Consider the following 17,342-nt stretch of genomic DNA (forward strand, 5'->3'; position numbering starts at 1 on the left):
ATGTGTAAATATTTGTATGAACATAAGACTCAACAACTGAGACATAAACTGAACAAGTTCCACAGACATGTGACTAAAATAAATGGAATAATGTGTCCCTGAACGAATCGGGGGTCAAAATCAAAAGTAACAGTCAGTATCTGGTGTGGCCACCAGCTGCATTAAGTACTGCAGCGCATTTCCTCCTCATGGACAGCACCAGATTTGCCAGTTCTTGCTGTGAGATGTTACCCCACTCTTCCACCAAGGCACCTGCAAGTTCCTGGACATTTCTGGGAGGAATGGCCCTAGCCCTCTGATCCAACAGATCCCAGACGTGCTCAATGGGATTGAGATCCGGGCTCTTCACTGGCCATGGCAGAACATTGACATTCCTGTCTCGCAGGAAATTACACACAGAACGAGCAGTATGGCTGGTGACATTGTCATGCTGGAGGGTCATGTCAGGATGAGCCTACAGGAAGGGTACCGCATGAGGGAGGAGGATGTCTTCCCTGTAACGCACAGCATTGAGATTGCCTGCAATGACTACAAGCTCAGTCCGATGATGCTGTGATACACCGCCCCAGACCATGACGGACCCTCCACCTCCAATTCGATCCCGATCCAGAGTACAGGCCTCGGTGTAACGCTCATTCTTTCGACAATAAACGCAAATCCGACCATCACCCGCGACTCGTCAGAGAAGAGCACTTTTTGCCAGTCCTGTCTGGTCCAGCGACATTGTTGCCGGTGATGTCTGGTGAGGACCTGCCTTAGAAGAGGCATACAAGCCCGCAATCCAGTCTCTCTCAGCCTATTGCGGACAGTCTGAGCACTGATGAAGGGATTGTGCGTTCCTGGTGTAACTCAGGCAGTTGTTGTTGCCATCCTGTACCTGTCCCGCAGGTGTGATGTTCAGATGTACTGATCCTGTGCAGGTGTTGTTACACGTGGTCTGTCACTGCGAGGACAATCAGCTGTCCGTCCTGTCTCCCTGTGTCTTAGGCGTCTCACAGGGACATTGCAATTTATTGCCCTGGCCACATCTGCAGTCCCCATGCCTCCTTGCAGAATGCCTAAGGCACATTGACGCAGATGAGCAGGGACCCTGGGCATCTTTCTTTTGGTGTTTTTCAGAGTCAGTAGAAAGGGCTCTTTAGTGTCCTAAGTTTTCATAACTGTGACCTTAATTGCCTACCGTCTATACGGTGTTGGTGTCTTAACGACCGTTCCACAGGTGCATGTTCATTAATTGTTTATGGTTCATTGAACAAGCATGGGAAACAGTGTTTAAACCCTTTACAATAAAGATTTGTGAAGTTATTTGGATTTTTACGAATGATCTTTGAAAGACAGGGTCCTGAGTTTATATTTTAAACAGCCTATTAATAATCAATTTAATGTATACCATCAAAATACATTGTTTCTGAATAGGTAGGTCTTAAGAAACATTAGGATATGAAAAACATGTATTTCACGGAATAAGTGAGTTTACTTTGTTACTATTACTACTTTTTTACTTGGGGAGGCAGGTGGTTAGAGCGTTGGACGAGTAACCGAAAGGTTGCATGATCAAATCTCCGAGGTGTCGTTCTGCCTCTGAACAAGGCAGTTAACCCACTGTTCCTAGGCCGTCATTGAAAATAAGAATTTGTTCTGAACTGACTTTCCTAGTTAAATAAAGGTCAAATAAAACGGTGCTTATGGTCTACCCGTGTCCCTCCTTCTGCTCCTAGGAGCTGTGTCGTCAGCGGATGTCGGTCAAGCCGCCGGCGGAGCGCCCAGAGCCGATGCACAGTGTGTCGTCACGGCTCAACAGTGTGTCGTCCCAATTCAGCGACGGGGGGCCCATGGTCAGCCCCTCGGCACGAAGCTCCACATCCTCCTGGTCTGAGGAACCCGTCCACTCCAACATGGACATCTCCACTGGACACATGATCCTGGTAAACATCCTTATTTCTATCTGTCTGTCTGTCTGTCTGTCGTTGTGTCTCATCTCTCTCTATCCCGTCTGTCTGTCTGTCTGTCTGTCGTTGTGTCTCATCTCTCTCTATCCCGTCTGTCTGTCTGTCTGTCTGTCTGTCTGTCGTTGTGTCTCATCTCTCTCTATCCCGTTTGTCTTTCTTTTTATTTCTCTCTTGCACATAGTCTCTTTATTCGTCTCCTCCTACTCTCTCTCTCTCTCTCTCTCTCTCTCTCTCTCTCTCTCTCTCTCTCTCTCTCTCTCTCTCTCTCTCTCTCTCTCTCTCTCTCTCCGGCACCATCTCTCTCTTTGTTTCTATTCATCTCATTATAGCCACATTTCCATGAGAAGGCTTGTTCCACATGTCTTATTTTCACACAGATTAAAATATCCATTGATTCTGAAAAACTCAGTCTACCATAATTGCAATACATAGCTATTCTTCACATAACTCTGTCCTCCTGCTCTGAGTCTACATGCATCATATGCTTCTCACAGTGATAGAAGGGCCCTGGGATGTGTTCAATTGGCATGAAGCTCTTAATTGCCCCTGAGATTTACGCTGGGAGTATATGAGACACACAGACATGCACATGAACGCACACACACGCACACAACGGTTGACCCTCTGTCTGGCTGTGCTATTCTGACTGACTGGCAGTGAGTGGAGCAGCAGGGTAACATGAGAGAAAGCTCGTTGAGCTTCAGTACCTTGGACAACTCCCTGGCAGCAGATAGTAACATGTGCTGCTACTCAACTGAGCCCATTTTCAACGGATCGGCCAAAACGTTTGTCCCGTCCTCCCACGTACGCCAGTTTAAATATGAGAATGAACTGGGCCACGAGGCCGTCATTGGAGAGGTTCTGTTCAGTGTTCATGATACTGGGCCTTTGGTGGGTTGGTGCATATTGGAGCCAGCCAGGGCAGGGAAGCAAAGGCAAATTAATCAGGAGGTGTGAGCCACGCTCCCTGCCTTCCCACTGCGCCCCTGGCCCCGCCCCCCATCCTGAATGCACTGCTTCATTACATACTGCAAGAGACGGGGGCAGATCCAGGGGCACGCATCTCTCTTCTCCTGCAGGTAATCCCCCCTCTCCTCTCTCTCTCCTCCTCCCCCTCCTCTATCTTCTCTCCTCTTTCTCTCCTCTCCCACTCTTCTCTAAAATAAAAAAGAATGCCATCTTCTTGATAGAGAAGGGTTGATGTTTCATTTTGTTTTTCCTGAAGCTTTCAGGTCAAGGGATACTTTTTCTTTGTTCAGTACTGTGTGTGATAAGCTTTTACTTGATATGTTGTTAGTAGTCTGTATTTTAGTTTATGTTTTTAGTGGTCTGTATTTTAGTTGAAACGTTTTTAGTAGTCTGTATTTTAGTTGATACGTTGTTAGTGGTCTGTATTCATTCCAAACACCATAGCAATTCTTATGGACATCAACACTGAAGTCCATAATGCCCTCAAATGCCCTTTCTTAAAAGTGATTGTTCATCTAGACACAGTAAATGTTCTGAGTAGTTTCCTCAGACATATCATATGACCAGAGTCAGACCAGCACTATTCTGAAATCATATTGAGTTTTCACAAGCAGTACAGAAAGACAGTGACAACAGTACGAGCTGCATACTTACAGTACATTGTAGAGTGATTAAAACTGTGGGTGTCAGAAAAAAGCATAATTGCTTACTAAGTTTTTTCCACTCAAAATGAATTGCCTTCTGTAAAGCTGCAAATCCCACAACATCATGATCCCCGACCGATTTTAATTTGAGAAATGGCTTGCACCATCTTATCTATGTTAATGTATTACTTTTTCCCATGTGACTTGTTCAGAATATGACTCCATACAGAGACTTGGCTGTGCCTTAAACGGATTAACTTGCCCCATATATAAAGCACATTATCTTGTCTTTTGTTGTTGGCCCAGTAAGTGTTATAGATTATACTGCTTGGAGTCTATATAGATTAGGGGTTTGCGAAACCGCCAAGTCGGAAGTTATTTTGAGTGTGAGGGTGTGTGCTGAGGTGTAATTTGGAGTGTTGATTTACACCACAATGTTGCAGGTGCACTATGTATATATGAAGTAATATGTTGTTTAATCACTTTAAAACAGTACAGTGTCAGAGGAAAACCCTATCGGGAGCATTTATGTTGGAAAGCACAATATGTGTTCAGGAGCAGGTCTTAATCTTCCATGATACCCCCTATTCCATGGCTGTGTCCCAAATGGCACCCTGTTCCCTTTATAATGCACACTCTGTGATGGGCTCTGGTCAAAAGTAGTGCATTACAGTATAAAGGGAATAGGGTGCCATTTGTGAACCACCCCATCAGTGTAAAACCAAACCGCTTATACAGTATGTGCATATGTCCTTCTCCTACCCAGGTGCTCTATTCTAGTTCATTACGAGGCTCTAGCCCTGCCTCAACGTCATCGACAGCTCTGAGCAGCCCTGAGCCGAGCGCTAGTTCCTCATCGAGCGTTATTTCATTCTGATTTTATTGAGCACCTTTGGCAGCTGTAAACCCAGCAGTAAGGGGATTAGCCAGTGTTTGCCTGACACATGGTGATCTCAGCACCTCCTGATTGGATTGCAATAATCCCTTTACACAGTACAAAACCCCATTACTCTGGCATTAGCACAGAGGAGAGTGTGTCTCTCTGATGCCCTGGCAGGTAGGGCTGGTGGAGGAGGGGGGATGCAGGGGTAGAGGAGGGGGTATTTGGGAAGGAGATAAGTACAGAATGAAGCTGCTATTCGATAAGGGGCTAAATCAAGGAAGGGCCATGAATTCGTGCCCTGCTAAAAAATGTAGCCCGTTTCCCAGACTGTGTTCAGTGTGTCAGCACATAATGTAATAAGTGTTGATATGATATGGAGACCGATGTGTACCGGGGTAGTGTGGGCAGGGATTAAAGTAGCATTGTAAAACGGTGTGTGTGTGTGTGTGTGTGTGTGTGTGTGTGTGTGTGTGTGTGTGTGTGTGTGTGTGTGTGTGTGTGTGTCACACGCGCGCCTCTGTATGCTGTATTCCATTATGCTTTTTCAATATCATAGTGAGTAAGAGTCAGACAAGGATACATCCAAAATGGCACCCTATTCCCTAGTGCACTACAGTACTTTTGACCAGGGCCCATACGGCTCTGGTCAAAAGTAGTGCACTATACCCTGTTAAGACAAAGTCTATTAAGCCCCTTTGAGTAATGAACATGAATCCAGATTATGTCCTTACTCATTTGTGACCTTATGTTATTAATAGAATTACATTAGGGTTGTGTCCAAAATGGCAGCCTATTACCTACTGTACACTGCTTTTGACCAGATCCCTTCGGATCTGGGTAGTATGGTAGTAGTGTACTACATAGGAAATAGGCTGTCATTTCTGATGCAGACATTGAGTCCGTTTTAGGAGACTATTTTATTTAATTAATACAAATTCTAATAGTTCACATAATTTAAGTTTGTGACAAAACAAGAAATTTAGAAAATCATTGTACCATCTAAAACGTTGTAAAATATCTTTCAATAACCAAAAATATTGTATTTTGAGCTGATTGAAACTGGTGTACAAAATTGAAAGCAAAAGGCGCAAAAACTAAATTTAAGATTGGGAAGCGTAGAAATAGCCCACATAGCACAGATCTTCCATTTCTTAGACTTGTTTTCAATGAGAATGACAGATCTATAACTCAAAGTTCTATGTGAATTTGGTTGGGTCGCCCAAAAAGTGACATAATGCAGCTTTAAAGAGACATTTCTGGTGATTGTTTCCTGCCTATTTGTGTATGGACCCTGGATAATCATTGATGTCCAACAACCATCTCAGTCCAACTGTCCTCTATCAACAAAGCAGAACAATATCTAGTCTACCCGTTTGGCCCCCGTGCTAAAACATGTAGGTTTCACATTTAGCTTTGACAATCTCATTAGCGGCAGTTAATCCAAGTCAGTGCTCCTGACTTAATGATGAATACAGTATGAGAGGTAATGGGCTCGGTTGAATGGCTTATCATTGTGAGGGAACTATTCCTGTTCCTGACTACAGATGTAGTTTCTTCATTTCAGCCAGTTTGCTCCACCAGGAAAAGAATCATGCAGCAACAGCCACTTTTAATTATTATGTGGATTATAATTAAAGATGCACTATGCAGAAATCTCTCCGCCATTTCCTGTTTGCTAAAATTTGAATAGTTTGCCTAATTTCAGTTTGTGATTAAACAAGTAATATTTTGTAGAGAATCGTCGTACCATCTAAACGGTAAAATATATTTTCAAAACCCGAAAGTAAAAAATGCAAAAACAAAAATGATGTACGCAAAACATAGAACAGAGATCTTCCACTTCTTAGACTTGCTTTCAATGAGAATAAAATATCTATAACACACATTTCTCTGTGGATTTGGTAGGGTTGCCCAAAAAGTTACATATTGCAGCTTTTTTGGACATTTTTGTAGTGGTTGATAAAAAAAATTGTTCGGGCAAATCAAGTCAAATTTTAAAGTGGAAATTATTAACTTTTGAAGCCTTTTTTAAACCTAAAATACACTACAATATTGCATTTCCTGCTGTGAAAGAAATTTCTCAGCAACAAAAGAGTGATACAATTTTGATCCTACATCTACTGTACATGGCTAGGACCACATAGAGACCATAGATAACAATAATAAAGACACACACACACCTCGGAACCAAATGCCACAAATCATTAGCATTATTATTCATTAAATTAATAAGAACATTTCTACTCGCTCATCTTTACTCCTGCTGGATTAAGAATATTCTAATTCGAGTTGTTTGTATGTCTTTCTTTGCATTGCTCCTTCTTGGTCAGATCATTATTGTCAAAGAGAACATCTTCTCAATTGACTTACCTGGTTAATATATTCTCTTTCCTCGACCTCCTTAGTCTTACATTGAGGAGGAATACACACCAACTGACATGATGGGTACAACTGTAGTTATTGAATGCATATTGACTCCATGTCTTCTTTTTCCTCCCTAGTCTTACATGGAGGACCACCTGAAGAACAAGAATCGCCTGGAGAAGGAGTGGGAGGCTCTGTGTGCGTATCAGGCTGAGCCCAACGCCTCCACTACAGGCCTGGGGGCAGGGAACACAAAGAAAAACCGCTCCAATGCAGTGGTGGCCTGTAAGTAATTATTCTGTTTTTAAAGGAGTGGGGCAGTCCCACTCCTTCCGTATTGTTCCATGTTTATTGGATAGAGAGGAAAGGTAGAAGACAGTGTGCTAAAAGAGCAGTGAATGGGATTTGAACCCATGCTCACAGCAGTACATCAGGCAGCAGCTTAGACCACTAGATCACCCCAGGTCACAAGGCCTGTAAGCTCTCCTCCTGTTAGATATCATGCTACTGTCAATTGCACCCATCTGAGACTATTTCAAATGATAAGATATATGGAGCAGGTTTGCTTTAGGTTTGAGTAATAGCTTAAAGGTCATGTTTGAGGGTGTATTCTTGTATTTGAGCATTGTATTTGAGCATTCCAGTGTTTATAACACACTTCGGGAGGCCTAGCACGGTGATGAGTCCTTTGCTGAGTTGGTGCAATAAATTCCTCCATTTATATTTCAGATGATCACTCAAGAATTACCTTGAAGGTTGAAAACAGCCACAGCAATTCAGATTACATCAATGCCAGTCCAATTGTAAGTACCGTTTCAGTATCCTAAACTCTGCTTTATAGTGTTGGGATGCTGTACTTTAGAACGAACTAAAGCAAAGCAGTGCTTTACAATATACAATTTGATGTAACAGATTGCTTGGCTTTAGTAAGATGCCTTGTATTGCTTATGCACACTGTGTTTCATGTGTTGAATATTAATGATTGTTTTATTAGAAATAATGAGTGAATATTCACATGGGGAATGGGTGGGGAAGGGTACCGCGCATGATTCACCCTATTCATTCCCTCAGTTGGAAAGCACAGTTGATCTGTGACTGTTATTGACCTTGAATTATGCTAATGTTCTGTTTTTCACAGCTATGCAGTTCAGTTTTGCTGTGCTTTGATGTTGCCTATATACACTATGTACCTATGTACAATTCGTTCCATGACATAGACTGACCAGGTGAATGCTATGATCCCTTATTGATGTTACTTGTTAAATCCACTTCAATCAGTGTAGATTTTCCAATGTTTCTTTACCCTTTATTTTAACAGGAAAGACATATTGAGAGGTACAGTATGTCTCTTGTAAATGCGCCTTGTATAATACAACGTAAATATACACATTTAACCTAAATATACAGAACCAGTCACAAGTTTGGACACACCTACTCATTCAAGGCTTTTTCTTTATTTTTACTATTTTCCATGTTGTAGAAAAATAGTGAAGACATCAAAACTATGAAATAACACATATGGAATCATGTAGTAACCAGAAAAGTGTTAAACAAATCAAAATATATTTTAGATTCTTGAAAGTAGCCACCCTTTGCCTTAATGTTGTTCCTAGATGTTTCCACTTAACAATAACAGCACTTACAGTTGACTGGGGCAGCTTTAGCAGGGCAGAAATTTGATGAACTGACTTGTTGGAAAGGTGGCATCCTATGACGGTGCCACGTTGGAAGTCACTGAGCTCTTCAGTAAGGCCGTTCTACTGACAATGTTTGTCTATGGAGATTTCATGGCTGTGTGCTCGATTGTATTTACCTGTCAGCTACAGGTGTGACTGAAATAGCCAAATCCACTAATTTGAAGGGGTGTCCACATACTTTTGTATACAGTACCAGTCAAACGTTTGGACACACCTACTCATTCTAGGGTTTTTCTTTATTTTTTTTACTATTTTTCACTGTAGAGTAAAAGTGAAGACAGCAAAACTATAAAATAACACATGGAATCATATTTATATTTGAGTTTTTCAAAGTAGCCACCCTTTGCCTTCATGACAGCGTTGCACACTCTTGGCATTATCTCAACCAGCTTCATGAGGTAGTCACCTGGAATTCATTTCGATTAACAGGTGTGCCTTGTTAAAAGTTAATTTGTGGAGCCAATCAGTTGTCTTGTGACAAGGTAGGGTTGGTATACAGAAGATTTACCAAATAGGGCTAAGACCAAGCACATTTTATGGCAAGAACAGCTCAAATTAGCAAAGATAAACGACAGTCTATCATTACTTTAAGACATGAAGGTCAGTCAATGAGGAACATTTCAGGAACTTTTAAAGTTTTTTCAAGTGCAATCGCAAAAACCATCAATCGCTATGATGAAACTGGCTCTCAGGAGGACTGCCACAGGAAAGGAAGACCCAGAGTTACCTCTGCTGCAGAGTTCATGAGAGTTACCAGCCTCAGAAATTGCAGCCCAAATAAATGCTTCACAATGTTCACAAAGACACATCTCAACATCAACTGTTCACACGAGACTGCATGAATCAGGCCTTCATGGTCGAATTGCTACAAAGAAACCACTACTAAAGGACACCAATAAGAATAAAATTATTGATTGGGCCAACAAACACGAGCAATGGACATTAGACCAGTGTAAATCTGTGCTTTGGTCTGATGAGTCCAAATTTGAGATTTTTGGTTCCAACCGCCGTGTCTTTGTGAGACCCAGAGTAGGTGAATGGATGATCTCTGCATGTGTAGTTCCCACCGTGAAGCAGGGAGGAGGAGGTGTGATGGTGGGGGGAGCTTTGCTGGTGACACTGTCTGTGATTTATTTAGAATTCAATGCACACTTAACCAGCATGGCTACCACAGCATTCGGCAGCGATATGCCATCCCATCTGGTTTGCGCTTAGTGGGACTATAATTTATTTTTCAACAGGACAATGACCCAAAACACCTCCAGACTGTGTAAGGGCTATTTGACCAAGAAGAAGAGTGATGGAGTGCTGCATCAGATGACCTGGCCTCCACAATCACCCGACCTCAACCCAATTGACATGGTTTGGGATGAGTTGGGCCGAAGAGTGAAGGAAAAGCAGCCAACAAGTGCTCAGCATATGTGAGAACTCCTTCAAGACTGTTGGAAAAGCATTCCATGTGAAGCTGGATGAGAGAATGCCAAGAGTGTGCAAAGCTGTCATCAAGGCAAAGAGTGGCTTCTTTGAAGAATATACAATATAAAATATATATAGTTGAAGTCGGAAGTTTACATACACTAAGGTTGGAGTCATTAAAACTCGTTTTTTAAACACTCCACACATTTCTTGTTAACAAACTATAGTTTTGGCAAGTCGGTTAGGACATCTACTTTGTGCAAGACACAAGTAATTTTTCCAACAATTGTTTACAGACAGATTATTGAACTTATAATTCACTGTATCACAATTCCAGTGGGTCAGAAGTTTACATACACTATGTTGACTGTGCCTTTAAACAGCTTGGAAAAATTCCAGAAGATGATGTCATGGCTTTAGAAGCTTCTGATAGGCTAATTGACATCATTTGAGTCAATTGGAGGTGTACCTGTGGATGTATTTCAAGGCCTAGGTACCACGTTCATCTGTACAAACAATGTACACAAGTATAAACACCATAGGACCACGCAGCCGCCATACCGATCATGAGGGAGACGTGTTCTGTCTCCGAGAGATTAACATATTTTGGTGCGAAAAGTGCAAATCAATCCAAGAACAACAGCAAAGGACCTTGTGAAGACGTTGGAGGAAACAGGTACAAAAGTATCTATATCAAAGGAAAATGAGTCCTATATCGACATAACCTGAAATACCGCTCAGCAAGTAAGAAGCCACTGCTCCAAAACCACCATAAAAAAGCCAGACTATGGTTTGCAACTGCACATGGGGACAAAGATCGTACTTTTTGAGAAATGTCCTCTGGTCTGATGAAACAAAAATAGAACTGTTTAGCCATAATGGCCATCATTATGTTTGGAGGGAAAAGGGGGAGGCTTGCAAGCCGAAGAACACCATTTCAACCGTGAAGCACGGGGGTGGCAGCATAATGTTGTGGGGGTGCTTTGCTGCAGGAGGGACTGGCACACTTCACAAAATAGATGGCAACATGAGAATAGAAAATGGATATATTGAAGCAACATCTCAAGACATCAGTCAGGAAGTTAAAGCTTGGTTGCAAATGGGTCTTCCAAATGGACAATGACCCCAAGCATACTTCCAAAGTTGTGGCAAATGGCTTAAGGACAACAAAGTCAAGGTATTGGAGTTGCCTTCACAAAGCCCTGACCTCAATCCCATAGAAAATGTGTGGGCAGAACTGAAAAAGCGTGTGCGAGCAAGGAAGCCTAGAAACCTGACTCCGCTACACCAGCTCTGTCAAGAGGAATGGGCCAAAATTCACCCAACTTATTGTGGGAAGCTTGTGGAAGGCTACCCGAAACGTTTCTACCCAAGTTAAACAATTTAAAGGCTATGCTACCAAATACTAATTGAGTGTATGTAAACTTCTGACCCACTGGGAATGTGATGAAAGAAACAAAAGCTGAATTAAATCATTCCTCTCTAATATTATTCTGACATTTCACGTTCTTAAATTAAGTGGTGATCCTAACTGACCTAAAACAATTTTTACTAGGATTAAATGTCAGGAATTGTGAAAATCTGAGTTTGAATTTGTTTGGCTAATGTGTATGTAAACTTCCAACTTCAACTGAATATTTGTTTAACACCTTTTTGGTTACTACATGATTCCAGTATGTGTTATTTCATCATTTTGATGTCTTCGCTATTATTCTGCAATGTATGAAATAATAAAAATAAAGAAAAACCTTTTAATGAATAGGTGTGTCCAAATTCTTGACTGGTGCTGTATGTAACACATTGAAATACAATAATATAGTCATGGGAAGCACAAAATAAAACAGCACAAATCACCCAGATAAACAGTTACATTCATCCACAAATATGTCCCAAATCAATACTTTAAATTGCCCGAATGACACCAGAACATCAATTTTAAATGTATTTTGAATTTTGCCTAGCTCATTGGAAACGCTAGAAACCTCAAGAGTTAACCAATCCTGTGAACGGATTAGGCAACTCAGGTGTCTATACTTCAACAGCAAAGTTAGATAAGATGGAAGTTTATGAAGAAGGGGCTTGTAAACAAAAAGGGAGTAATGTAGTGATCTACGGGTCTTGAGCGAAGTCCAGCCAACCCGCAGGGATGAGTATCAAACCTGTAAAAAAACAAAGGGCACTTTGATAAATAATATCACCATAATCAAGAACAGATAAAACGTTGACTGAAGGATTTGCTTCCTGAAGGCAGCATCTGTTGATGTAGCTTCTTAACCAGCTCATCTATATGTTTTTTGAACGTTAAATCTGCATCAATCCAAATGCCTAAATATTTATATGCGGGAACACGTTCGATTGGAGAACCCTCTATTGAGTGAACATGTAGTTCATCGGAAACATTCTTATGAAATTTTAAAAACAACGATGTATTTTGTTTTGCCTGTATTAAGCACACATTTTAAATCAGGAATGGATTCCTGCATAGCTATAAAATCTGACTGTCGTTTTAACACCGCCAGATCAACAGTCGGGGCAGTAGCATACATAATATTATCATCGGCATATAGATTAAGTTTACAATTTTAAACAGATTGACCAATGGTGATTATATAAATAGTGAAGAGAACAGGTCCCAGAATCAACCCCTGTGGTACACCTTTATGGACTTCAAGAAATTCAGACTTAACCCCATCAATCACGATGGCCTGAGTTATGTCACTAAGGTAATCATGAAATCATGAACAGGGGTCAGAGCTCAGGCCTGTTGAGGACAACTTATTCAATAAAATAGCATGATCAACAGTATCAAAAACTTTTGACATGTCTACAAACAAAGCAGCACATTTCATTTTAGTGCCTAATGCATTGACAAGATCAATAACAACTGAAGTGGTTGCTGTAATAGTGCTATGCCCAGGCCTAAACCCTGCTTGGTTTACATTCAAAACATTTTTCTCAGATTTAAAAAAAGAGAAAAGGTCTACATTTACCAAAGATTCAAGATACTTAGCAAGAAAAGGAAGTCTTGAAATGGAGAGATCATGATTAAGATCACTACTATCCCTGCACTTGTGGAGTGGCAGAACAAGAGCTGATTTTACATACTTTTGGAATATTTCCTGACAACAATGTTAAATAAAAAAAATTGGGTTATTGAGCCAACAATGATGGGCGCTGCACACTTAAGCAGACCAGGATCCAATTGGTCGGCCTCTGTGGATTTCTTGTTGCCTATTGCTAGCAAAGCATCCAGGACTTCTTTTTCTGTAAATAGCCTAAAAGAAAAGCTGTGACTATAAATTCTCTGATCCTTCAGCAAGTCATTCAGCAAGTTTTCCCGATCAGCATCCTGCCAAATATCATTGTGAATATGCTTAGAAGTTATTTCAAAGAGATAGCCCGCTGAAATAAAATGGTGATTAAATGCATCAATGATGGCATTTTTGTATGTAATAAGGCCAGTGTCTGAATTAATTTGTTGTGGCAGAGAGGAGGAAGTAGAACCCTTCAGGGATTTGACAGTTTTCCAGAATTTAGCCGGGTTCAATTACAATCTGAAAGTGTTTACATTATAATCAGATTTAACCTTTCGGATTAGTCTTACCCAATGATTCCTCAGTATCTTAAAGGCTTGTGTTCCTGGCCTTGACCCCAACATCTCTTTTATGAATGACTTCTGATAAAGAGTGTACCAGGCATTTGATCTACCTTTTAGGGAGCATGATTATCCACAATAGAATTGAAGACATCTGCAAAAGGACTCAAAGATAAATCAGGTTCAGGGATAGCTGAAATTTAATTAAGGTCACAAAAATAAAGATCATGTAAAAAAATAAAAAAATAATAAAGCCTGTATACTGAAGTTTTTAAAGTTCCTCTTTGTGATAACATGAGGCTTAGATTTTTGTATTCTCACTTCTCTTAGACAAACAACATATATTTTGTTTGTCTGAAGCCTGCATTTCCCTATCATCATTTTGGTCACCCAGGATAATAACTTTGGATTTAATAAAATAATACAACAAACTAGTTAACTCTTCAAGTGCACAAAGGTTAGCCGATGAAGGACGGTAGGTAGACCCCTATAACAGTTATAGAAACATTTTTCCCCAGACAAAGGCTTAAATATAGTAGCTAAACATTTTTGGCAAGGGAAATGGATTTCAGTCAAGAGAGAGAAATTATTTTGAATAAGCATAGCCTCTCCACCACCTCTACCCTGTCTGTCAACTCTGAACCAATTATAACACTCAATATTAATATCAGAGTCCAGAATATCCCCAGAGATCCAAGTTTCAGTCAATACTAGAATGTCAGAATTTGTCTGCGTAGCCCAGATCTTGATGTAATTGAGTTTAGGAAGTAAGCTCCTAGTGTTTAGATGCATCAACCCAAGTCATTTACGATTTTTTTAAGTCACATGGACTCCAACTCAAACAAGCTACATTCAATAGGTAGTTGCAGGTCCTGTCTGATGTTTGTTTTTTTTACATGTTATTAACTAGGCAAGTCAGTTAAAATTCTTATTTACAATGACGGCCAAACCTGGACAACGCTGGGCCAATTGTGTGCCACCTTGTGGGACTCCCAATCACGGCCGGATGTGAGAGGCCTCTTGCACTGAGATGCAGTGCCTTTGACCACTGCGCCACTCAGGAGCCCATTGATATAGTTGATATAGATGAAGGGGAGGAGACAGGTTAAAGAAGGATTTTTAAGCCTTGAGACAATTGAGACATGGATTGTGTATCTGTGCCATTCAGAGGGTGAATGGGCGAGTGCCTGTGAACGGGGTATGGTAGTAGGTGCACCGGTTTGTGTCAACACTTCCCCATGTGTATTAAGAATGGTCCACCACCCAAAGGACATCCCGCCAACTTGACACAACTCTGGGAAGCATTGGAGTCAACATAGGCCAGCATCCCTGTGGAATGCTTTCGACACCTTGTAAATTCCATGCCCCGATGATTTGAGGCTGTTCTGAGGGCAGGTGGAGGGGGGGGGGGCAACTCAATATTAGGAAGGTGAGCTGTTTTGTACACTCACTTAAAAATCCTTCTATAACCTGTCTCCTCCCCTTCATGTACACTGATTGAAGTGGATTTAACAAATGACATCTTTAAGGGATCATAGCTTTCACCTGGATTCATATGGTCAGTCTATGTCATGTAAAGAGCAGGTGTTCCTAACGTTTTGTACACTCAGTGTATCTATTCAGGTTTACTTGATTACATATGTAAGCCTACACATTGGCAGCAGGGAATCAGCATGGGAGCTGATGCATTTATTTATACCGTTTCTACTGGTGCATTTTTAAAGGCTAAATCAGGAGTTTAAAGACCCACTCCTTTGCCTCTCACAAATAACAACCAGTGTATAAATTGGATAATTTACACACACTTAAGCATCAAACAATACATTTTGAGCAAATGTTGTTTTTTTTTACTCAACTGTGAATGTCCAAGAACCAAACATTTGTAAGAAAGAGAGAAATAGGAGCCATGTGAATTCAGGATCTGAGCATACCATTTGAAAAGGGTGGTCAAATCAAATAGATGCAGTTATCTTCCCCTGGAGGCAGATACAGAAGTATTCCATTATAAGAAGCTGAAATGCTATGCATTTCAAATCCAAGGTTGTGTCCAAACTGGCACCCTGTTCCCTTCATAGTGCACTACCTTTGACCAGGGCTCATAGGGTTCAAAAGTAGTACACTATATAGGGAAAGGGGTGCCATTCGGGACACTGGCCCGTTGTCGTTGCACCAAAGTGTCAGGATGTGACGACACAGAAGAACCATTTCCTACACACCGAGCTGGATGGGTACAACTAGATATTTACAGAAATACCTCTGCTGCTGGCAATTTGATTTCCTCAACAACAACACTTACTGGCTCAGCGCAAAACATTGTTGTCGGCACTCTGGAGAATGTTTGTCTGCAAAGTAAAACTGTGAATCACTGTAAAACTTATGACGATCTTATAAGAGGAATTGTGTAACTCCCTTGTGACTGTCGCTTTAAAGAGCCTATTATTTCTCTCGCTACTGTGGGATATCTGGCTTCAAGCTAATTGAGCTGTTATTGTATGGCTTCATTTCGAAAACATTACTGTTGGTGTTACATTGATGAAGTAGAGATTCTATGGGCGCTCTAGATCGTCTTATGGACTCTTGCTTTCACATCATCACCACTAGCCCCTCACAATACATGGGAAACCTGTTCTAACACCTCTGAAATGAGGACCAGAACAGAAGTGAATCTCCTGTGAGAGAGTACCTTTGCCTCCCTCTCCCTGGTCTCACAGTGTGGTGGGTGAAACAAAGAGCTGACAAGCCTTGGTCCCCCACGGTGCAGTGGTGACAGACAACCAGAGGCAGAGCAGTGCTCTGCAATAACTACTGCTGCCACCGGCAGCCACTGGCCAGTAGGGAAGAAAGGCTGATAATTACAGCACACAGACCCTGGCTGGGCAGAACAAAACGGCCATGATTACGCCTGTCACGTTACCGCTTGCTCCTCATTAGGTCCCAGGGAAATCATCCACTGGTAAACAATGTTTCATCTCTCTCTCTCTCCCTCTGCAACTCCAACCAAGAAGTTGGGTGGGTGGAAGAGGGAGGGATGGACAATGGGTTCCTGGAGACCCATCAACAGAATTAGCCCCTCAGCCTACTGACGGCTGAATGGACGGACACACTCAAGAATGTCATTAGCACCAGTTCTTAGTTCAGAGACAGCAGACACTTGAAATTGTCAGGAAACATTGTGTCTCCAAGAGATTGGAGAGAGAGACAGAAGGGGAGCATCAGAGAGAGAGAGGTAGAGAGAGCTAGAGAGAGAGAAATCGAGAAGGGGAGCATCAGAGAGAGAGAGAGAGAGAGAGATATGTATACTTTGACAATGTACAGTATGTCACTTACCTTGCCATGTCTATGAGAGAGAGAGAGAGAGAGAGAGAGAGAGAGAGAGAATAGAGAGAGAATAGAGTTTCTCTGTACTGAGTGTACTGCAGACACTGAGTTTCTCTCAGTATTGAGTCTAGACCAATGACAGTCAGTTTCTCTGTTGCAGCAGCAGACACTCTCCAGGGGTACGGCATCAAACACTAGACATTGTTGTATTTCTTTTTTCTGCCAAAGTTAAAATGTTTTACTTGTTGTTAGCATTCGTCATTATTGACAATTATATAAAAGGACATAAAATCACTCCCATTCACAGCCCCTCCTCTATTCTCCTCCATCTGTTAACAAATGCACTTTGCAGTGACAGTTTTTCCATTTTAATTGAAATGCAAACCCCTTGTTAAAACTGTGCCTTTCTTTTCCCAGTAAATACATTTACGTTAAAAGCTTAATCTTCTGTGTAAACCCAAGTTTATTTAAAACATTCTATTATTTTAGTTCATAAAGCAACAGAAG

General features: G+C 41.3%; 1 protein-coding gene across 2 annotated transcripts in view; it reads left to right on the forward strand.

Moving 5' to 3' along the window:
* LOC135558658 (receptor-type tyrosine-protein phosphatase N2-like) overlaps positions 1–17,342 on the forward strand; it is a 145,617-nt gene that overhangs the window by 111,042 nt on the left and 17,233 nt on the right. For both annotated transcript variants that reach the window (XM_064992657.1, XM_064992658.1), the window contains 3 exons: positions 1,719–1,925; positions 6,947–7,094; positions 7,539–7,612. In XM_064992657.1, the coding sequence (XP_064848729.1) occupies positions 1,719–1,925; positions 6,947–7,094; positions 7,539–7,612 (429 nt within the window). The remainder of the gene's footprint in view (positions 1–1,718; positions 1,926–6,946; positions 7,095–7,538; positions 7,613–17,342) is intronic.

This window comes from Oncorhynchus masou, chromosome 17 (genome assembly GCF_036934945.1).
Source record: "Oncorhynchus masou masou isolate Uvic2021 chromosome 17, UVic_Omas_1.1, whole genome shotgun sequence".
Lineage (NCBI taxonomy): Eukaryota > Metazoa > Chordata > Actinopteri > Salmoniformes > Salmonidae > Oncorhynchus > Oncorhynchus masou.